The sequence below is a fragment of the Trachurus japonicus genome, chromosome 6, assembly GCF_045865225.1.
Source record: "Trachurus japonicus isolate A0001 chromosome 6, Traja_1.0".
NCBI classification, from domain to species: Eukaryota; Metazoa; Chordata; class Actinopteri; order Carangiformes; family Carangidae; genus Trachurus; species Trachurus japonicus.
Genome location: NC_140912.1, coordinates 21858019 through 21882627, shown reverse-complemented (window position 1 = coordinate 21882627; position 24609 = coordinate 21858019). Strand labels below are relative to the sequence as shown.

Sequence of the window (24609 nt, the reverse complement as noted above, 5' to 3'; positions counted from 1 at the left end):
GGACGAGCAGCATCTCCTTATTTGCTTCCGTCATTGGGATTGTGTAACATAAAGCTTGTGAGCTGTAATATGCTGCAGTGATACACGCTGACCAGACATCATGAGAACGTGAACTGACAGAAGAGAGCAGAATCAAAAAATACATCCATGACGGAAACGTTAGTCACTTTCAATGTGACTCATCAAAGCCCTGCTAACCATAACGAAAATGTCACGTCTGTAGTGAACAACAGACCTCCATCCCTCCATTGTGTCGAGACTATTAAGTTTTAGCCCAGTAACCTCGGTGACAGTAAAAGATACTAAATGAGGGCTAAAAAAAAAGTTCAAGCACAATCCTCCAGCCGCTGAGCTAACAAATAATAACGCATCAATATGAGGTAGAAAAACCCAACTGTGCTCAACTTGAAAAATTGCAATGAGTGGTCGTCATTACAGATTGAAATGCTGTTTTGCAGTGACTACTTTTCCCTCTCTAATCTGTGCAGTCAGCCTGGGCCTCTTGAATTGTGTCCTTTTTTAAAAATGTCTGTTTGGTGTACTGCCAATGTGAATGTACCTCAGTTTTTGAAAAGTAAAGTTATTTTCAATAAATACATATAAATGTGTGTTGCGCAAATGGAGAACTTCTTTCAAAAGCACTGGAATAGCTGTCAAAGTAAACAGTTTTTTTCTAATACGATTGATATTCTGTGTTTGTTTGTGATAACACATTTATGTAAAATTCCATATGGCTCTTGATCTATGAAGTCCTACAAAAACAATGATAGACTGATATACTTCCCACTCTGTATAGTACGGACAATAATACATATTCCACACATAGTTTTTCCAGCAGTGTCTCCTTTATAATCCAGAATCATGGAGTGCTATAGTATTTGATCAGTTCATGTCAAGGTTGTTGTTGTTGAGTACAGGTTGAAAGTGAGTTTCTGAGAGCCAGAGTTTTCTAGAAGTAATAACTGAGTCATGGGGATTGATCAGAAATCAACCAAGCCCCTTCAGATAGTTGAAGGGTATTTTGTGCTGTGAGGCAGGAGAAATCTTCTATTCTGCACCTTTGAGATAAAAATTTCATACCATCTCCTCGAAATCTGTTTACGTTTCTGATGTACAATCTTCACATACTTTATTTAAACATAAGTAAGGGGGAGATTACTTTCAACTCAATAGCTGTCAATAGAGCCAGTTCCAATTTCCATCCCACCAAAAATGTTTGGCTTGCTCTTAAAAGAAATATGAGTCATGCCGACGCGGATCTTTTTAGTCATGTTGTTATATTCATCATATGGCAAACTCCAACACACAAAGGACACAGTGCCATGAGAAGATCCACAGCTACGTTTCTGTGGCTGATTGGTTGTTGACAGATTCAAATAGAGTTCTTGCTCTTCATGTCAAAATTTTGGGAAATACGCATGAAAGATTTAAAGCCTGATGATTTAGAGCCTGGCATTTTATAGTGTGACCTCAAACACATACTGTATCAACATTTTCTTTCCCTTTTTCCTTATGTTCTGCATAAGAGACAATTTATGATCCTGGACTTTGAGTCTATGATCAATATGAGGCTGAAAAAAGCCCTGACTATGTCTAAAAAAAAAAAACACTGTTTTTCACAAACACTTGTCCACTGAACTGCTTCCATGGAAAGCATACTTTATGCAACAAAGCCCTGCAGATCAGACCCACAGCATAAGCACACTCAGCTTTGCTTTCACACGAGTGATCACAGTTACTGTGACACACGGTCACCGAGACAGAAAACACCAAGCTTCAGGACTGGTCACTTTACTTTCTCTTTACTTATGTTTCTCTTTAACCTTGGCCACATTATATTGCAGTAAAGAGAAATGATTATTCACACATTTAACAGCCACTGTCTGCCATATCACAAGTTCAAAGTTGTTATTGTTATTTATTCAAGAGCAAAACATTTTTCAAATAATATAAAAAGAAATGCTATATTCAACTGAGTTCCATTTCCGAGAGCCTTTGCTTAGCAGTGCTTGACATTGGCCACAAAATTCCACATCCATAGTTATTGGGTTCTCCTGTTATACCACTTTCCATAAAATAAAATAAAATAAAAAGACAGTATTAAATAAAAATGTGCACTAATGGGGAAATGTCAAGAGTACTGATCGATGGAGCACATATTGAGTTTCAATCTAACTCTCAACAGAATATGTGGATAATGGAAGGACAAGGTTCTGTCGTGTTAACTATGGACGCTGAGGAGCTGATGAACACTATTTACTCAAGCGATACAAACCATACTCTATGCAATTCTATTAGTTACTATTATTAGACCAATTAAAACTACTACTATGGCTCTAAATTTACCTATAGTGATTTGTAGGTAATGGGAATAGATGTAAGATGTGTGAGTCATAAATATATTATTATTCTTTGCTTCAGCTGGTGGTTGATGGAGTTACTGATGTTCTATTTGAGGAAAAGTTGCAATATCTCAATATAAAATAAAGTTCAAGTAAGTTTTGCTTCTATTTTAAAAGGTTTTTGTTTTGTTTTTTGTTTTGTTTAGTTTTTTTAAGGGTGGCGCACTGGGAGTGAACTGGCTGAACTTGTTAGCAAACAGCTGAAAACGTCTGTCTCTTTTAGTTTCTCAGTGGTTCATTGTGGTCACCAGAAAGCTAACAAGCAAACAGCAAGCACGCATTTTCTAAGCACTGCAACATAAACACAAACTGACTTGTAGTTTTCCACAGCCTTTGTGCTAAGTTAAAGTCAGGCACACCACTAACCTTCAGCATGTTTGCACAGAGATTAATGCTGATATTAACTTTCTTATCTGCCTCTATGTAGGCAGCAATGCATACTAATTTCCCCCCCGCATATTGCAGTGTTTATTTTAATTGTTTCAAGTAGGGACAATAAAACTGTTACCAAAACATCAGTAAAGCCAATAGCAAAATCCACTCTTTTCCACCAGGAAAACCCACACAGAAAGAGTACCACCAATACACACAGGCTTAAAAGTCCACTCACAGTTTGAGAAAATGCTAAATGCACCATCAAAGCCAACAGTACCCTGTGCTGGCAACAAATCAATATTAGTCCTACAGCATAATGAGGGCAGCAACAGGTCAACTGCTGGATGCAAGATAATTAGGATTTCAGTTTTGTCTGACAAAAACATAAAGTGTGGCTGTTTGCATGTCTTAAAGCAAGTGGCTTCAGTTTTGTGGCTCTTATTGAACGAATGTTTGACCACCTGCTGTCTCTTTTCTAGAGTTTGAAACAAACTGAACAACACAGCTCTATCTGCAGGTATTCAATATGATTACTGAAGATTGCGATTTAAAAGCTGTAGAGGCTGTAGACAGCTCATTTGAAAGGACTAAAAATTGATTGAAGAAGCAAAACTGTGCATTTGGCTGCAGTAGCTCTCCCCTCAGTGTATAAATGTCTATAGAAGCTTTTGATGGGGTGTTGAAGATAAACAAACAATTGAAGCTTTCTGGGTGGAAATTTGAAAATGAAATTAAACATAGTCCGGATGATTGACAGAGTGTGGGATTCCTTGCTTCTTCTCAAATTAAACTGGGGAGAAATAACTGTACACACAGGTATTGGGTGACATTTGCATAAGCACTACATTAGTAGTCAAGTATTGTATCTTCACAACTACCTGTGATATCATACATAATTAGATCTGACGGTGAAGTATCCTTTCTATTCTCTAATTTATGTTGAAACAATGTTGCTGCTATCCAAACAGACACTTAGTGTTGGAATAATGTGCACTCGAGCATATGCAGAACTCACCCACCCTTCCACCCACCAACCCACTACACTACAAATGACATGGATGTGCAGTGGCACATATGCACGCCCTGTTGCACAGTTCACAGAGGAGACTATTCATTTGGAAAGGTGGCAAGGAGAGTTTATCTACATGACAGTGCAAGGTGGAATATTCCAGTGCAATTTCTTAGTAAGAGAATATAAAACAGTCCTGAAACATTTGAATTCACATAATATTCTCCACAATCATCATAACCATCAGTGTGTAGTCTATTCAAAAAGCATTCAATTTGCATGGCACTTCTATAATTTTCTGGTGGTATGTATAGGGCTTTATGCTATATCTAAGTGTATTTTTAGACCTACCATTTGATTTTCTCAATCATGCAGTAAGACTTTCATGGTGATGAATGTACGTGGTTTAGTTACTAACTATGTTCCCAATAGAACATAATTTACAAATCATTATTCAAAAATAAATGCAATATGGTGTTTCCCAGGGATCTATATCAGGACCTAGGATCATTTCCTATTTTTACAAATGATCTTGCTGCATTGTCTTATATCACACTCTGCTTGTTCTTTGCAGATGACACCAAGCTTTTTGTCTCAAACAGGCAAAACAGACCTGTAACCACATCTGATAATCTAATCTCGATGTCTTATTGTCTTCATATAAAACATTCTGTGGTCTGTTTTCCATCAAATACTTTGTACCAATAATTGGAACTGTGTACCAATTATCTATAATGTGTTAGTTTTGTATTATTTGAATTTTATTTTTTGTATTATGTATTTTCTGGTGTGGTGTGAATAAGCCATTTTAGTTAAAGGTGTTTTGTAGTCCTGATAAACAAAGAAATAAACAAGGTAAACTGACATAAAGTATTGTTTTGCCTCACCCTGTCCTGGTTTGAACCTCACTCTGGGCTTTTATTTTCTGCCTGGAGCAGAGAACATATATGTTTTTCCAGCTTGTACAGTACGTGTGTGTGTGTTTGTATGGCAGTGTAAAGAGTATCGAAGATTTATTGAATTGCAACTTGTTTGTGCATTCATGTGTGTTAATGGCTTTCACATGTGCAAAACTCCATGTGCACACATAGATGTGATGTCAGCATGATGCACTCTTTAAATGTGTGTTGTTTGAGTAGCGATGTGTAACACAAGCTCCGTACGTGTGTGTACAGAAAGTAGATGAGTGAGACGCTGGTATGCACCCCTCGGCTCATGGTTGCCTGGGGTCAAGTGGAAAGTGTAAGAAGTTGCAAGAAACCCAATACAGCTCCACAACAACAACAACAACAACAAAATCTATATTCCCGAAGGAATGGTGGTCAGAGCTGAGTCTGATGTTCATGAAGGTTGAGAAGAGAAGAGAAGAGAAGAGAAGAGAAGAGAAGAGAAGAGAAGAGAAGAGAAGAGAAGAGAAGAGAAGAGAAGAGAAGAGAAGAGAAGAGAAGAGAAGAGGAAATAGCAGTTGTATATGTTCTTGCTGCCTTCCGTTTCAGCCAGAAAGGTGGAATGTTTATACCAGAGGCTTTCATTTGGTCATTAGTCTCTATCAGCACCCGTCTGTTAGCGTTAGTGTGTGTCAGAGAGCTATCTTTCTCTCTCTCCCTGGTTTGATGATGGAGAGGTAATTTCAGCTTTATGACGGCATGACTCTAATGATGAGTATGAGAGCACTGAGAGCATGTGAGGCCAGGAAATGGTGAAAAATACTTTGTGTGTTTCCACGTGCGCACATACCAAGGCACACATCTGTGCTTTTCCTTTGTGTGTGTGTATGGATGCATATGAACGTGCGCGCATGTGTGGACACAAGCAGGATAGGGTCCAACTCCTACCGCTGTCCCCATCATTGAATGGGCTGTTAATGGAGAGTAATGAGGGAGTACTTTCACGGCAGATGTGCCCTCTCTGCAACTCTGTTTTACTCCGAGACAGTAAAACTGACCCAAGCGAGACATCAGCAGGCAAGCGGCCGTTTCCTGCTCTGATTAAGTTCTGTATGTATTGCGGGAATTTGAATGGCTTGTTCGCTAAGTTTGCCTCACACTGTTGTACCCCAGGAAGTAAGAGTAAGTATCATTTCGACATAGCACCTAGAGTCACATTAAATGACAAAGCCCTGGCAGTGTCAGCCAGGCCCAAAATCTGTTAGAGGGCCATCTTCTTCACTGGAGTGTGAAATTATTTTAGCTCTCTGCTCATTATAGGATTTTAAAATGCATTATAGTTAGGGCTTTTATGGTGTGCCGCGGCATTAATTCAATTTGCCCCATTCACGCTTTCTTATTATCACGCTCAGTTCAAGCTACAGGGGGAGGAAGCTGCTGAGCAGCGCTCCCCGGCCTTATCTCTAAAGGATATAAACTACACTACCCAGCTCAATCAGAGCCAGCACGGATGGCTCCATCCATTCATCCACTTTTCCTGTCTCCCCCTCTCCTTTTCTCCAGATGCTGCTTCCTGTGGTGACCTCCATCTCTCTTTCCATCCTCCATCCCTCTCTCCATTTCCCTCTGAGTTGGTGATTGATGGGGGTTGTCCTCAGAGCCCTTTCAATATCTTTCCATAGAAAGCCGTATATGGGCAAACAAACATAAACACACACGGCCATGCACGGTGGGGGATGCCAACGCACATAAACACGTACGCACAGCTAAACCAGGGCCAGGCAGAAGCAACAGAGGGAGCCTCACAGGTTTAATGGGAAAACAAGCCACAGTGTATGGGTGAGACAGCAATAATCTATCACCGAAGCCAGAACTTGGGCCTGTGTTTGTTTAGCACTCCAGAGAGGGAGGTATTCTGGGAACACCCTATCACTGTCTGTTATTGTGCAAAGGTACAATAATGAATGGAACATTACAAATGTATTCCTTTGGAAGTACAGCAGATTAGTATGGAGCAGCAGTGTGAGTAAGTATGGACTCTGGCTCTGACAGAGTGTCCCTCCAATGTGAGTGCTGCACCCCCACATGATTGCACCCTGCAGAACACACATGAACATGATTTGTCCATTGTCTGCATTGCACGTACTGTACACATGCATGTACACAAACCATGCTACACACACCACCACTAGTCACATGCATTAAACTGTAACTCAGCATGTGCCGTCTGGCTTATTGGTAATGGGGAAGAGGAAGAGAGGATGAGGATAAAGTCCTCATTTAGATATCTAATCCAGTGAGCAGTCTGTCCTGTGTGGCCCATCATCTCCTGTCATTAGCAGCAGGCCAGCAAGATTAAACAAGATCAATGTTTATCACCCACTGTGTGCGGGAGAAACCAAGTGTTAAACACCCCACCTCATCACGATTTACCACAGCATCTGCTATCAGATGCAAAGTTAACAACAGAAAATCTATGATTATATTTAATATATGTGTTAAAGAGCATTATTAATCAATTCTAATGCCCCAAATCTGTGATAATGTTCACATGTTCAGCCTTGGATGAACAGGATCTCATATTAATATTTTTTTTAAAAGTGATCCGTAGGTTTTAGTGCAAATATATGATCTCACACTCAACCCAAATATTAATACAACCTGAGTGACTCATTTGTAACTCCGAGTGTACATTTATTCATGGGGCTAACCCAACATTTCTGGACAGATCCTCAATTTAGTGTTTGACAGACACAGCCGTTTCTCAGTGAGAGATATCCATCAAAACTAAGTTAACGCGCATTCACACAATTAATTATTGAAATTACTCAATTAAACAGCAGCTGTGGCGTCGGGGCAGAAAGGGCAGCAGTAATTATGAGTCGATAACTTGTGAAAAATGAAGCGCAAAATGTGTGGACAGAGTATAAACAGCAGGCATGCAGATAATGCTGCATACTGTAGTACGATACACAAAGAAAAGCTGTAAATTCTCGCTTTTCATTAAATTTTTTCTCTCATCTCCGTTGTTTCATTTTGAGTAAAGCGGGTTATAAAGGGCAGCAGCAAACTCTGTGCACTCAGTTCCAGGTCTTGATCCTTAATGTGTGGCAGTGGCGCGTGTCTTTGTGGTTTTTTTTCACACAGCACTATTAACTACACAGCAGCATCTCTATCCCATCCTTCTCAGCACATCATAAGACTGTAGAGACCATATGGTCTGATTAGTCCACAGAATTAAGCCCTACGCTGTCGAGGCAGAGAGAAAGACAGAAACCCATAGATGTTCACTAGTTCCGCTGAGAACAGACACACATTGGTAGCTGGAACACTGTAAGAGGAAACATTAAAAAAAAAAGAAAAAGATAACCACACACACACACACACACACACACACACAATGCACATACGCAAGTACAAGAGCCAAGTTTGGAACAGACAAAACAGAAATATACAGATGGGAAGAACACAACAAAAGCAGACAATAAACAGTCCAAACCAGATCACAAAACAGGCAGGAACAAAAGTGCTCTTTTGTATGTTATCCTTTGTGGTGGTCAGAGCCTCTGTCTGCATATCTCTCCATACATCTCTCACTCTCTTACACACACAGCAACACACTCAATCTCACATCTTAACAATATCCATAACAGTCTATCTATGTTGTAGTCCCATGCTCTCCCCTAGATGCTCATCAGCCCTGAGAGACACTACATTTCCTCTGTATCAAAGACACCTGCGACTGTAATCAGCCATCCTCTGGCTACGACGGAGTTGTGGACTATTTCTCTGTTTCCTAGAATTGATTAAATAACTGAACCACGAGATGGACATCATCTTCAAACACATTTTTCAAATCTGCGCCGCAATTCCCTTGCCTTCTGCATAGTCTTTTTGATCACCAGACAGCCTAAAATTTAGCAAAAGTCTTTTTTTCTTCATTCTAACATCTATTTTTTTTTTTTTTTTGCATGGCAGTCATTTTCATCTTCTCAACAAAAGCCATACACTCACACACTCTACTGTGCAAATTGGTGTCGCACAATTTCTGCAATTTGGCTGCTTTACTCCAAAGCAAAAGTTCACGGCATGTCAAAACATCTCACTCGGCAACTTGGCCAGCCATGTGATCTTTTTTCCTACATTAAAAATCTCCTTGTTCACACTTCACCCACCAAAGCTTTCAAAGTTGTCTGTGTCCTGTGTGTTTATCACTGCCTCCTTTGGCCACAGAGAGCAGAGCTGCAACCATTGTTATGCTCAGTTAATTGGACCTTTGGGTACAAAAGGTTGAGAAATTCGAGACCAAATAGATAAATAAGCACAAGCACTGAATTCCCACGACATATCACAGCGCTAGCTCCAATTTTCCCTTGCTCATTCTGGCCTATAGGCGGGCTTGTCTGAGAGGCTGATTCATTAGAGTGCTTCAGGACAGTTCTATCAGGCCTTCGACTCAATCACACACCTACCTCTCTGCGAGTTTGTAAACTATCAGCAACAGTCTGTCACTGCCTATTCTGCGACATATAAATTGTTGTTTAAAGTGATGTTTTGTGACTGGGAGCAAAACAGCTCCTGGTTAATCAATAGCACAAAATCAATTCAGCCCTCTCCGGGGAAATGCCACTGAGAGGCTATCCAGCATGCAAAGGTAGAGGCAAAGCAAAAGTTTTAGATGGATGGGGGGCGGGGATGGCAGGTCGGGAGAGGGAGAGTTAATGTTTTTGCTATAGATCATTCTGAATTAAGGCAATCTCGACAAACACCACAGCCGAAAATCAAATTATGTCAACAAAAACCCTCAAACTCAAACCTTTGTCTCCCACTAAGCTGATGTCAGCGCATCATGGATTAGATTTAATAAAACAAAACCTCTCCGTTGGTGATAAGCTCCTCGTACAATGTGCAAGTGGTGCTCATTTATCACACAGGTAGACACCGGGCTGCATGGAGGCATTCTGGGAATCTGTGCCGCTGGAGGTCAGCAAGACATTTACCTGACAGCGCCTGCCTCCATGCAATGTCTGCAGTTGACAATGCCTGTGGTAATGGGCATCAATAATGCAGACCCTTTGCCAGATAAAAATTCTCTGTCGCCATGACTATCCTCACACACACACTGCACCGTGTGCAGCAGTCATATCTGCCTATACACCTCACGCAAGGCACTTGCATAATTTACAGTATGTGGGTTAAGTCTGGAGGTTTCTGCCATAATGAGATATACATTCCTCGTGAAGTCGGATGACAGATGCGTACAGGCTGTACCTAATCATTCCACATCTTTGGGCTCTAATTATTACTCTATGTTCCCTGCTACTTTAGTCACCTTTCCTGCTCTGACATTAGCACACACGCACAAGCACACACAAATCCATCCTCTTCCTCGCTCTTTTTGCTGTAGTGAAATTAAGGATGCAACAATCTGAATTTGGGAGAGGTGTCAGGGTTGACACTGACCTTATTAGGCAAATTAGATATTAGTTAAACAAGACAGATTCATATTAAAAGCAGTTTATGTCATTGTTGCTATAATGTCTTTATAAAGTTGAGATGTTTCCATTATTCATATTCATCACACGCGCAACATTGATTTCCTCCAGTAGGGGTCTCTCAATCAAAAGCAATAACAAAAGACAAAGTTTGGTGATGTGGTGTTGTGTGATGTGTATTGGGAGCTGTTGTCTTTACCCCCATGGGCGACGGTGCAGACAGCTCATTTCAGTTAGGACTCTGGCCATGTACCAAATCATTTGCACAGGTCCCCTTGGCCAAAACAATCATTTGATCAAAAGCCCCCCTTCCAAAAACAAAAAGAAAAAGAAAAAACAGAATAAAGTAGTTTCACATTAAAAGTCACATGAGAGGGGGCTCCACACTGAGCTGCTGAAAATGTATGCGGGGCTTGTTTCTGCGACAACTTGTGATCCAGAGGGTCAGGAGGTTTTTTAATGGATAATAATTTAATAATTGACTGCTTCTGGCAGGCAACCAAAATGCTGACACATGCACAACAGGGATATGATGCCAGTGGCCGGTGAACACATCAAAGGTATTGAGAAAAAAAACAGATTTCTCTAGATTTGAGATTTATTGCAAACAAATAGGATAATCTACATGTAAGTACAAAACTCAACTAATATAGCCTACAACATAAATCTAGTTGTTTAGACATTTTAATGCAGAAAGGTAAACCATCATGTACCCAAAAGATTGGAGCAGCAACTGCCTAATAATGACATGTTTACAACTGAAGAGACAAAGACCTCTAGCAGCTGTGGTAATGACGGTTCTTGTCAGTCAGATGTACTGTGACATTGTTATGGAGCTGCAAAGTCCACAAAAGGGTTTAGATGGTTGAATGAGTCAGAAAATTATCAAACTTTGGCTTTTCACTTCCTAACAACACGAGTTAAGGTTAGTCAATGGTATTTTCTCCTCAGCATCAGAAAGCAGTTATTAACTAGATTATGATGACATTGTTTTGGTTGTTAACCCAAACCACGTACTGACCTAAACATCCCAGTCGTTTGTGTTTCTGAACCTTAACCGTTGTGTAGTGAGGTCTTAAAACAGACAGCAGGTGAGGTGACAATTAATTGTAACAGTTTAAGAAGGCACTGCCATCCTGCTGATTGGGGCACCAGATCAGAAAACCCCTTCATGTGTTGTTCTAAAGAAAAACTACAAACGGCATATTGTGTCTTTTACTTTGAGGGCCTTATTAGAGAACACCTGGCCTCATGATACCTTACATAAAAAACGATTCCTGTTAGTTTTGGTTTTAAATTTGGCAAAAAAAAGAAAAAGAAAAGAGAAAGATAAAGAAAGCACAACACTGGTATCAGATCAATATAGGCAGGTACTGTATGTAACTTGAAGAAGGAATCAGAATCAGCATGGAGAGGGGAAAAGTCAGATACATCCCTCTCTGCTACTACTGTATATAACGCTCTTTTTTTGCTGTCTACCTTCGTTTCAAAGGCTAGGTCATACTTCTCATCTTCTCTGTATTCGTCCCCCAACAGTTTTCCAGCAAATACTAGCACAGAGTGCCCTTTTCACAGTTGTACGGCATTATATTTTGTATTTTTTTCTCCCAACCCTGTGCGCCCTGTAACCATCCACTCTGCTCTACAGGCTAGAGAACATGCACACCTCATTCCCCTCCTGCCACCCCAATAGTTTCTCGCATCTGCCCTCTAACCATCTGACAATTATGTTTCACCAAGCTGACCTCTCATCAGCGGTATACAACTCCCTGCCTCAGATCTGGAAGCCTTTCACGAGTAAAGCTTATGAGCACGCAGGAGAAAAACAATCTCACAAACTGGCACGCTTTTACAGGCTTGCTTCCATCTTTTTCTGCGTCCATACTTCCATGTGTTTTCTCGTTCCTCCTCCGGGTTCTTACCTTTGCCATAACCTTCTTGATCTTGACCATGCCCCCAGCAACACAGCTTGTTCTGACCTTTCTGTGCCCCTGATAGCAGAGTCGTGTAACCACTCTAAATATCTCCTCTGCATGTACAAGAGAGCCACTTTCCTTCATCCTTTCCTTGTTATCTGTGCTTAAAACCATCTTTAAAAGGAGAAAAAAATCGCACTCTCCCTTTCCTCCTACACGGCATCAAATACATGCTAGGACTGTAGACAACAGAGGACTGCAGGGATGTTGCATAGACACATCTATTTCATATCTGAGGGACCACAGAGCAGAAATCAAATGCTCTAGGCATGTTACAGCTTCGCAGCATGTCGTCAGATGCAACAAATCTGAGAATCTCTGCTGCAGGGGATTCAGTATACTGAAAGGACAATCATAACATTTACACATGCACAATGACACACAAACAAATTTACACAATTAGATGTGTGGATGAAAGGGGGGGGGGGGGGCTGACTGATGCATATGCACATGAAATAACACACATGCTCACAATCACATAAAAAACATTATCACCACAGGCATATTTTTTTACTACATTGAATAAATGCAGGCAGCTTTTTGTGAAATTGTTTTCTACTTAAACAAACATCCCCCACAGTCACAAATTACAAACAAAAATGAGATCGGGTCTCTTCTCAATTCATTTCACAACACAAGGGGAATATGCAAATATTGGGATAGGGTGGAGCGGTGGGCTAGGAAAAGGGGAAATTGGATTAAAGACAGCGTGAGGCGAGATGCTGACTATGAGACAGGGACAGGAACGCGGGGAAGGAGGACGGAGAAAGAGAGAGAGGGAGGGAGAGAGAGCTGGAGAAGGTTCCCTGACAAAACAGGTTGAGAGGAGGTGATTACCACAAGCTGAATGCCACCCTGCCCACATATACCTAAACAAGAGGGAGAAACCACTCCAATATAACCCCACTCCAACTCACAAAGGACTGCACCACTTGTTCAATACTCCTCCTAACACGTCAAATACCATTAACAGATTCCTACTCAAGTGCACAGAAAAGGATTCTTTGGGAGGGACAACCAAAAGCAGAAATTCCCCACCAATACAAATCTAAACTGACGTCCTCTGTGGACCAGCAAAAATCCTTTACAGGAAGAACTGGAGAGGTCCCTCACTCCCTCTCCTCAAAACAACACCACATAACTGTGTGAGTCATGAGTCATGGCCTACTTCCATTGCTTCTTTACCTTTTTTTTCCCCTTGTACTGCTGGTTTGATACACATAGGCTATGTCAGAAAAATATCACTTCGTCGTTTTCTCTAGGGATTGTTGGTGTTCTGAATAGAGCTTAGAAGGTAAATATTTATCCAACATTAGCAGGGGATCCAGTCGAGGATAAAGGAGGAATACTTTCATGGCACCCTGAGCAAGAACAGACTCCTTAGACAAACAAGGTGAGACTACTAAATCTGATGCATCAGAGTGGGAGGAACAGTGTCAAAGCCTGACAGGGGTCCTGAAATTCCCTCTTTATGTACACTCTAAAAAGTCCTAATTAGATCCCTAAACCCCCCGAAAATGTCTTATTATGATCTCTGAATAAGTACAGCTAACTAAAAATAATGCCCCATACTGTACATTTTCACAGATAAAGTGTTACACAAACTCATTTTCCCACCAGATTAAAGAAAGTTTTAGGGTATAATTAACTGAGAAGAAATTAAGTGAAATGTTTGTTTTACATTTTGCAAAAGACAAAGTAATTCCTAACTTTGTGGGTGAAATGAAAAAGTAAGTGGGGTAATGCATCACAGCACCAAGAAGGTAATATGAAATGTATTATTACTTTAGAAATGAGAATGAGTAAAGAATATGCCCATTCTGGTTAAACAATGTAATTGTTCCCATTGAGCAGTCAGATGTGAGAATATGTTGCATGATTACATTAAATTATCAATCTCTGCTTGGGAATGCCAATCACACCGTTGACTAATTATATCAGATGTGGATATCAGCAGGGTGTGATACGAGAGCTATGGTAAATTATTTTAATTATATTCAGAACAATGACGAGAAAACCCATTTGGGTGCATGTAGGCCTGCCTTATTACTGCATGGAGGACAAATTCCTGAGTCAAATCTGTGCAAAATACTGTGGCACTCGACTACCTGACCTAATAGCAAAACACTTCAGCACATACGTGGCTAATTAATCGTGTTATTATTCAACACCTATTCAAACAAAAAATCCTTCATCATTGGTTTTGATCAATACGACAACAACAACAAAGACGGCTCAGTATTCAAACATGTCACGTCTACCAGCCATCGGGGGACAGAGGATGAGTTTTTGGTAAGCGCATTTTCTTTCAGGTAAGTATGTCAATGAGGATAGACCCCATACTGAGAGTAATCCAGGACTGCTGTTCCATCTCCCCCTTATCTGCAGCGTGCCAGAATAATTTATCTAAGATATCTAAGTGTCAAACTAGACTTTCTAATCTCCATTTGAACAGCACAAATAACAGCTCTAATCATAACGCTGTACCCACAGCAAACTTATTAACATAAGAAAGCCTTGTGCCAGCGTGATTAGCATTTCACGCACACATTAGCCAGTTAATGAACACATTCACCATATATTTTGTAAATCTGCATTAAACAGTAACCAACCACATGTACGTTGTCCCCACACACGGAATGTGATGAACATGTGTGTGTCTTTGAATTATCCCGGAGAGCAAACGTTGCATAGTTATGCATAAAAGCGATTACTAATTTACACATTCACGTTATAGGTTAGGGCGGATGCTTGTAGTAGTAGTAGACGTATGTGTGTGTAGCATCAGAGGTAAGACTTTCATCTGTATTGGTTCCCTCATGTCAGAATCAAATGCCAGACTGTGCAGAAGGTGTGGAGAAAATGAAAGGAAACTCAATAGCTGAGTGGAATCCCGACAATGATGCTGCAATAAGAACTACCTGCACGATTACAAAGGTACAGGTTGTCCTATACCTTTGTCACAGTCTTGTTTCTTTTTTTTTCTTTTCTTTTTAAACTCTGGCACAGGTTTTTGAGGCTTTGCTTTGTCATGTTGTTGCACAGGTTTGTGCTTGGGTGTTCCTATGATTTTGTCCATCCATACATGTGAGTAATGTAGCAAATATTTTTTCAGGTTAGCTCTGAATGCTGCTGACTAGACGGTTCTTTGAACTGCTGCCAGACTGTTGCCTGACAGTGCTTTCTGTTTGACATTCAGCAGGTGACTGTCAGCACCACGGACAGCTCTGTGCTACAGCAAGTTCGCCGCGGTAAAATAAGTGGAGACGATGCAACGCATGGGGCCTTATTAAAACTGTTGTTCTCGTATCCGGGGTCAATTTTCAAATGAACACGCAGTCTCACACTTGCATAACAAAGAAACACCCACAAGGGCAGATGCACACATGAGAAGCATTTCACTCATCCTGTCTCTTTCTCTCACGTTACTGTGAGCTCACTCCTTTATCTGTGAGACAGACCTCAAATTTGTTGCAACACCCATGCAAAGCCACATGCAATGGTGGGAAGCAAATTCACATGGGAGATTAGCATAAATCTCTATAAATTCAAAAAAAAAAAAGGATTGGGAATGAGACAGGCAGAAGAAAGGCCTGTCCTCCCAGACTTCCGTCAGGATTCTGTCTGGAAAGCTGTAGTCACAGGATAAAGGACATGCCATGCCTTTGATCAGGAGAGGAGAGTTTTGCAGGTGAGAGAGGTAAAATGGAGGAAGGTATCTGAATATCTGTCAGGCTGGAGCGGCTTATTTCTGTTACGAATCTGTGAGGAGAAAAAAAAAGCCGTCAGAATTCTGACTATTTTTTGCTCTCTCTGAAAAACCTCCAGACACCCCCTTACAAGAATGTGTCCCAATCAGGCATGCAATTACAATCTAGAACATGCTGTGCAATGTAACAGCAGTATGCTATTCGAATGAAAATAGTGCACAGTGTTTCCTGTGCACTGTGTTGCTCAATTACAAAGCAAATCATTTGGATTCCTTGTTTTTGTTTTTCTTCTTCCCAATGTTGTTTTTAAGCTCGAATTCTAACTTTAAGTGGGAGAGAACCAAAACTTTACCAACTGACAGGATTCACCTTTTCCTCCCCCGATTTTCAGAGGATGCCTGTATGTGGCAGTGCTATTTCAAATCCCCGGGACTAGAGAGTGAATAAGAGGAGGATTAGAGGGGTAATGCCAAACGATGAGAGAGACCGGGTCGCACTGGATTGCCACTCTGCAAGGATTAGCTCTGAAAACAACTTCACAGTCACAAACTATGTCAATCAAGGACATAATTCAACCACTTCACAAAGACCTTTAAACATAAACTCGTGTGTTCGCTGCTTCAAACCAGCACCTAACGTCCGATTACAATCCAAAACATCTCATGCATATCATAATAAATTTACCAGATACTGGAGCACACGGAAAATCTCCAGCCTGAATGTGCCATCACTGGGGGGGATATTTCAGGTGTGTGTGTGTGTAGGTGGATAATAATGAGGCACACCTGTGGAGCGAGCCTATATGGTGTAAATACACTGACACCACTGTAGGGATGTGACAGGCCTGTTGGGGGACTCCACTGATGAGGAGTGAGGTGTCCAGATGGCCACAGCAGCATTCCATTAAAATAGGGCATGATCACCACAATGCAAATAATTCCCAGAGAAAGGAGGGAGTGGGGGGGTGGGGGGGTGCATTACCCAACTCTAAGTGCGGATTAATGGAGGAATATTCTACACACCTCTTTTATCCTGAATCTTAACAGTGAGCTCCACGAAGGGCTCTGTCTCCCTGTCCAGCTTCCTGGTTATCGTGATATCTCCACTGTCGCGCCCCACGGTGACCGCGGAGCTGTCTGACTCCGGGTAGATCAACTCGTAGGCGGCTGATTGAAACCTGGTGGGACTGAGGCTCGTTATGACCGAGCCGATGCTGGCATCTTCAGACACGTTGAGGGAAATCACGGTGCCGGGGTCAAGTAATGCCCTCGGCGACCGCCCACCAGCCCTCGCCGGGCGCGCTAAATCAGCAGGACGCGTCGCCCATCTCTGTGGAGCGATAGTGATCACTACACCTTTACTGGTCAGAGGAGGCCAACCGTGGTCTCTGGCAAAAACGCGGAATTTGACTTTGGAGGGGAGCCCCAGGATAGAGTCGACCAGCAAAACTTCTCCCGTTTTCGGGACAACATAGAAACTGCCATTTTTGGGGACAGACACGAATGTCAACTCTGCGTTCTTGCCGCTGTCCGCGTCCACAGCCTCCAGCCTGTACACCACGCTACGGAGAGCAGTGGTGTCGTCTAAAGTTATGTGAAGGTTGTCTGCACTGCGAAAAGTCGGTTCGTGGTCGTTGGTGTCCAGAACATCCACTTTTACCGACGCCACCTCGGAGACGACCGACTCCGATGCGCAGGTCTGGCAGCACAGACCCACGCTCAGCAGGTATTCTGAGCGAGCCTCTCTGTCTAAAACCCGGGAAGTTTTCAGTAATATGTTTCCCCGTTTGTGGTGGGCGAAGGCGCGGAAATCTTCGCTGCCGTTCCCGTACAGTTTGAAGTGCATTCCGGAGACTGGGCACCATTTTTGCGCGTTGATGCGCCTCACCGGGATGCTTAGTCCGCTCACTTTAGAAGCCGTCGGCGAGTTCTCAAAAACATGCCCGTGAAAGAAAGGCAGTCGCGTCTGGGTTTGATATCCAGCAGCCGCGGTCAGAAGGCAGCTTAACAAAACACCCCAAATCATGTTGGTGGCCAAGTTCTCCTACCTCCAAGCGACTCAGGGTGGTTGGTAGAAAATCATTACAAAGGAAAAAAGAAACACTTGAGAAACATTTCCCTCATAGTTATCCACGATACGGTCCTTCCTGGAGATTCCTCTGAACTTCGGGCTTTTTCATCCTGGGAGATCCGTCTCCGTGGATCCAGGTGACACGGCTGCGTACAGGCAGTCCACTGAGCTGCCGGCAGTCGGCTGGCTGCGTTCTCACCCAGTGTTCAGCACCACAGCACCGGACAGCGCCAAGCGCGGGGGCGTGGCGCACGGGGACGGAAACTCCTCGGTGAACCCCACCCTGTGTGCTGCTGCTGGTGTTGATGTTGGTGGTGTTGGTCAGGAGGAGGACGCCCGCCTCAGTCCTCTCTACTCCTGCTGAGCCTGTGCACACGCAGCTCTCCCAGCTGCATGACACCGTCCTCCACAAATCGGCTCAGAGCGTAAAGAAGAGTTGATGGAGAGAAAACCGCTCATCCTCTTGGTCCAAAGGAGGTCGAATGAGCACAAAATGCTTCTTTTTTTTTCCCCAAGTGACGCTCTGTCTGGAAACCAACCAATACAGTCTCTCTCAGTACTGGCTTTAATGAATCAGCTGGGTCCTGCCTTGCTCAAGAACACTTGTGCAGTTGTTGAAAGAAGGAATTACTCATCCACTGCACCCACTTTCTCTCCCTGTGCAGCTCGTGTATGTGAGGAAGTACATTCATCACCTTGTGACCATGAAGTCTTATCTAAACGTAAGGTCACACTTGCACCTCATTTCTACGCTCACATGTTCACACAATCATGAATCATGCTTAGCTTGAAGTAATAAAAAACAAAACTGTAAAATCCTCCATCAATATAAATGCAAATGCTAGGATCTGGGCCACTAAACTGTGTAAACATGATGATTTAAGACAGAGCACCTCCGTGTGTCTTTGCAGCTAGTGTTATATGCGCACCAGAGTTCAAATTAACATTGTCACCCTGACTGCTCTTCCTCTCCCTTCCCACTCTGCTAGCGTGCCAAATACCCACAGCACTCTAAACCTAATCTGTAGGTGGCTACTGCTAATTCCCGCAGACTGCACACTTCCAATTCCCCTCACTCCTCTTTACGTGACAAGTCAGAAGACTAAATATTACATGGACTTGAGGGCTCTGAACTGTCAAAAAGATAAGGAAATAATGGCTTAGAGAGCACTGCTGGGTGCTCTATTGAGTTTGTCCCCCCATGTCATGTCAACCTTTACTTCAGATGTGCATGGATCAATATTAATATGCACTGTGGGGATGCAAGGTTATGCATGGTACGCAATACGGTGCCATGCAATGTTCCTCTGCTCATACACTGTAGGGTACATTTGTATTCAGTTTGAAAATTCATCAAAGCTCCCGCTGAAAGATCCTTATCAATTTGAAACCACTATCCATCACTGCAATTTTAGCTGAACCCACTCTCTGCAGTAAACTGTTCTTTTCAGGCAATAACTGGTAACTGGCAGTGAGTCCCCAGACAATTTTGAATCTCAGCCCGCAGCTGGAGGACAAAACTCATATTGGTTGATCACTGCATTCCTTTAACGTGGCACAAGCTGTGGGCTGTGTCACTAGGACACACGAGCCGCCCCGCGCTCATTGGTGTTTTTACAATCTCTGACCCGAGGAGGGAGAGGCATTTCAAAAATATGTGCACAAAAATAGCCGCGCACTAAAAATGTGACGGGAGCCTGTTGATGAGAAGTGACCTCGTGTAACATCACTGGTACTGTCATTAAGGTGGAATTGTGAAATCTAAAATAGACACTGTCTGAGAGGGCCCCCTCGCGCTCTGTTCTGCTCTGTAACTTCGCTTTGAACTTCCTAAGTGCTTCATGAATGCAAATCAAATCCTGTCTTTTATCATGTTGTCTCACATGGTGAAATTCACTGTGACTGCCAGCATGGGAGATAGCTGTAGCAAAGGCTAATTCAATCACAGGGCCAGGCCAGAGTGTGAGGGATAGTTTACTTGAGGGTTGCAGCGGTTATCTACCGAGATGAAACGCCAACACACACCACAACAAAAACAACAAAGCTGTAATGAATTTAAAAAAAAACTGTCTCATCATCCCCCTTCTCCAACAGATAACTCAAAGCTGCGGGGCATTTAAGGAAAAAAAATCTCAGTGAAGAAAGCGGCCAACCAACATTAGAAAGCTTCATGCTTACTTAATGAATAATTGACCGAATCCATTCCCTTCACTTAGACAGAGGCAGAGGCAGCCGTGGCTTCTCAAGGTTGTAGGTTGTAGCCTTGTAGCATTTAAAACATTCTACCTTTGCTTCGGTGCTCCTCCGAGACGGGGGATGATGGGATATGGGGAGCCAGATGCCCCGTAATGTAACTTGTATGTTCTTGTAAGTTGCAGGCTGTCCGTTACTTCTCCTGGAGAGGCGAGCTTAAGAAAAAAGCAGGAAATGATGGAAGGCAGAGTTAAGAGGACTTGGCACCAACATCAGTTAATAGGCAGTTTATGTCAGAGAGCAGGTACAGTGTTTAAAATATCTTAAAAATAGACTGTTCAGCAGAAGTCAATGAAATAATTGGCTGAGACAAGCGGGTTTATTAAAGAATGACAGGACAATTAAAACGGATGACTAAGCATCTACCTCTCTAGTTGCTGCTATTCGTATGAACATTTATGGAAACCCTACCCCACATGCTCTCCTGGAAGAGCTGCAAAGAGCCATTTCTGGAAACATCCATGACACCCGACAGGAGCAGCAGCTCCGTAGAGCCGCTCATTGTTGTGTTCCCGTGTATATGGGTCCCTCGGGACATTTTCCCTCATCACAACCTGAAGGCAAAAAGCAGTTAGAGGAGCTGGATAAATATAAAGACATTTCCCTCATGTATTAGGTACGGCTAATTAGATTTGATCTATGATCCCCTTCAGGCTCCTACCACCTACTGTAGTATTTAAGCTGCGTTGTAGAAACCATAACTGTTTATTAATATAGGTATTAATTATGGAGCACAGTATGCAACCTGGTTCAGAGTTTACCTTTTCCCCCCAACAATTATGCAGAGGAGCCGCCATCAGGTTTTTCAAAATGTCAGTGGCAGAAAAAAAAGCCAACAAAACCAAAATATCTAAACACTGTAGCTCTCTCTGGCCTTTTTACTTTGAACAACTCCTCTCCTAAAGGCTGACGTTTTGTTCATTGAAAGACCCAATGAGTATAATAAAATGAGAACAGCAGCATCCACTTTGAAGGAAAAAAAAAGGCAAAAATAATTTCATGATTAATGCATGGCCTGTTATTTCAATAAAAAACAAAAATGAGCAACTTCAGGGCCTCAACTTGTATGAGGAACGGTTTTATTACATCAACATTGTGATTAGAGGAGCCTGGGGTCACCTCGGTGATTAGCACACTAAAAAATTATCACTGATTTGAACAGTGTCTCGTTCATAGACATAGACGCCTTTCTATTAGCACATTAAAAGATTTCTCTCATCATAAAAAGACACAGGAGATAGTCATTGAAAAATAAAAGAAAATGAAAATTAGCCCAGCTCGGTGGTCCCTCTCTCACTCTGCCTAACCAAGAGGTGAGATTTTAGAGAGAAGCCGTGATAATGTTCTCTTTGAAACACAGTTGGGAGAGTAAGAACATTGCCTTGGATGCACAGCGGAACTCCTCACTTCTTTTTCTCAGTTAATTATCCCAGCAAGCCCCAGCCATTAGGCAGGTTTCCATTACTCGACCAGTTCAAGGCTATGAACTAACACTGTAAATTCAATAATGTGCTATTTATGATTCTGAGAGGATTATGAGGGACCCATTTAAGGGAATATGAAAAATACTGAAGGCCTCCAGATCTGAGCCGGGCTAATCATTCCCTCAGTCATGGTGATCCTGGAGCATCTCTTAGATATGACTTACACGTGGGACCAAAACCAAAGACACTGCCAACACTCATTATCCATGGTCAGAAACCACTGGATCCAGCTGCTGAGTCCTCATTATCTGCTCCTATTCAAACCTTCAGAGCCTCAATTTTTTCTTTGCAAATCAGCAAAGATCGTCAGTGATGACTGACTGTGAGTGTCTGAGAGATTAAAATAGATTCCTTATATAGTCTACTTGCCAGCCCATAGGGCCCCATTGTGAACCCGGAAATGTTGAGTACCCCAAAGTTTTATGTTAGAAATATGTAGTATGGGTCCCCAGTATTCAGAAACTGCCGGATGCTAACTTATTGGGCAATTAGCATAACAGACACAATTAGCATAAATAAGCATAATTGCCTATATGGGCAATATTTCAACAAAATTGACTTGGCTGATCTGGGCAATATTGGAGTGGTTTTAGGGGTTATTGATGATGCTGAATCCATTTCTGACATTTTCAAAATTCAAAATGGCTGTCTAAACCGGAAGTGACCAGATTTTAACCGCCAGTGGGCCGATTTTGATGGACCAAAATCTGGTCAGTCACAGCCATTTTGAATTTTGAAAATGTCAGAAATGGATTCAGCATCATCAATAACCCCTAAAACCACTCCAATATTGCCCAGATCAGCCAAGTCAATTTTGTTGAAATATTGCCCATATAGGCAATTATGCTAATTTACGCCAATTGTGTCAATTATGCTAATTGCCCAATATATATAAGTTAGCATCCGGCAGTTTCTGAATACTGGGGACCCATACTATATATTTCTAACATAAAACTTTGGGGTACTCAACATTTCCGGGTACTCATTGTTGGCAAGTAGACTAATAGTCCTCTCTGTCTCAAAAATCACACTCTCAACCCTGCTTCATTTGCCCACTTCTAATTTTAGGAAGGCCATTGTTCATTTTTTTCTTTCTAGGGTACACTGCTAAGAGGCTTCTTAATAAGAGTAGCTCTGGACTTCATGCTCATATATCACATAATGCCCTCCAAACAGAGGTCTCTTATCGGTGTGGTTCATCCTCGCTGCTCCTCAGGAGAGAAAAAGCTTTATTTAGTCAATTGAGGACTTGTTTTCCAGCAGGGCCTATCATTTAAAGAATAATAATGATTGGGTTTTCACAACCTCCCAGGCACATAAAACTTCATACAGCCACTCAACAACAACTGCCCCAAAATGAATTCCCACACTTATATGAGTTGAACATAAAGGCTATGGCCTGTTTTTTGTTTGTTTGTTTGTTTTGGCTGCTTCTGTGAGCCGCAGTTTTGGCCATGTTTGTTTGTTTTCCTCGTCAACACAACACACCAGCTGTAAGTTAGCTAAGTTTCACGGCTGCATAAGGGTCATTCAATGAAATCGGTAACTTTTCAACTTTGAAAAGTTAAAATTTAATTGCTATTTTTTAAGTAGCCAGGAATCAAAGAAAGTTTAAAATGACAAGAAATGTTGTGCCATCTCAGGCTGTGGAATTTATTATTTTATTACAGTTTTAATGTTTTCCTAATCTTGTCAACCCTGTTACCGACATAAACTTTACAATATAAAGTATTTCTAATTAGAGATTATTGAGAATATTTTCTATATATAGTCTATATAGTTTTAATTATAATGGTAACAGTTGAAATTCTTTCTTTTTTTAAACATTTTTATCAAATTAATGACAACAACAAGATTGAAGTTATGGCAACAGGGTTGACAAGAGTAATAGATGACAGGACACACATTCTATTGTCTGCACTGCAAAGGTAACAGGGTTGACTATTTCAAGCTAATTTGCCCATTGCTATCTGAAATAAATGCTAGCTAAAGGGCAAACTGTCCTACTTTGAAAGGTAATTACCTGTAGATATCGATTATATTATGAGAAATAGAAAATTGTTTAGATTTATATGTTAAAAAGTGGTAACAGGGTTGACGTTGTATGCTTGTCCCCCCCGGTCCAACCTTGAAAAAACATCAAAAATAGCACATTAGAGATGAGAGAAAGTTACTTGTTACTGAGCTGTTAGCATCCTGGGTAAGAGATCATGCAAACTCCTGTCAACCATGTCAAATCTGGAATGTACCATTGTTTTTTGGGGGTTTTTGGTTGACATAAAATCAGGGGACACCGATAAATTGGTAAATATTTATAATAATTAATATATATTATTACCAAAAACACTGTTTTACAATAAGATCATACTTAAAACAATATGTAAATATGAACATTTTAACATTTTGCCAACATTTTACATATTAAAAGTCCTGTTGACGTACAACAACAACAGTGAGGGACAGGCCAAAAACCTCACCCTCATCAGCATAAAAGTCATTTTAACTATTTATTTAATTGACTTTAATTTGATGTTATAGTAAGGAGAGAAGACATGGTAATGATATATTTTTAAATTACATATTAATTTGTTGTTAACATAATTTTATTACTGATTAGCCTACTTCTTGGGGACGCAAAAGTTTCCGATTTCATGGAATGACCCATAAGTCCGTCCTGGCCGCAGTGAAACGTCCTTACCTGGTTGTCTTCTTTACCCCCTACTCTTATTCATCTTCCCACAGCCTGCCAAAATGTCTTTACTGAAGCAGTAATGTCGATGGATATCCTCCATTAATGCTCCTTTTGGCGCCATGGTCAGCTCAGTCACAGTGAAGGGTCTCCGGCGCCCCCACCTGTTTCCTTGGGGAACTGCAGCATTGGTGGTAAACGGTATGTAGGCTATGACTGTGGGCAACATTATAGAGAACTAAACCAGAAAATTACCAGG

General features: G+C 41.7%; 1 protein-coding gene across 2 annotated transcripts in view; it reads right to left on the bottom strand.

The window, feature by feature from the left end:
- The window catches only part of LOC146986146 (neural-cadherin-like), an 85793-nt gene extending 65473 nt beyond the window's left edge, over positions 1-20320 (bottom strand). The window contains exon 1 of one of the 2 annotated variants that reach the window (XM_085779810.1): positions 20211-20320. Coding sequence is in view for 1 of the 2 variants with exons in the window: in XM_085779809.1 (XP_085635935.1) it covers positions 16877-17879 (1003 nt within the window). In the remaining variant the exon portion in view is untranslated. Of the gene's footprint in view, positions 1-16876; positions 18065-20210 lie in introns of those variants that run through there. The other variant, XM_085779809.1, reaches the window with a different exon arrangement.
- Between the last annotated feature and the right edge of the window lie 4289 nt (positions 20321-24609).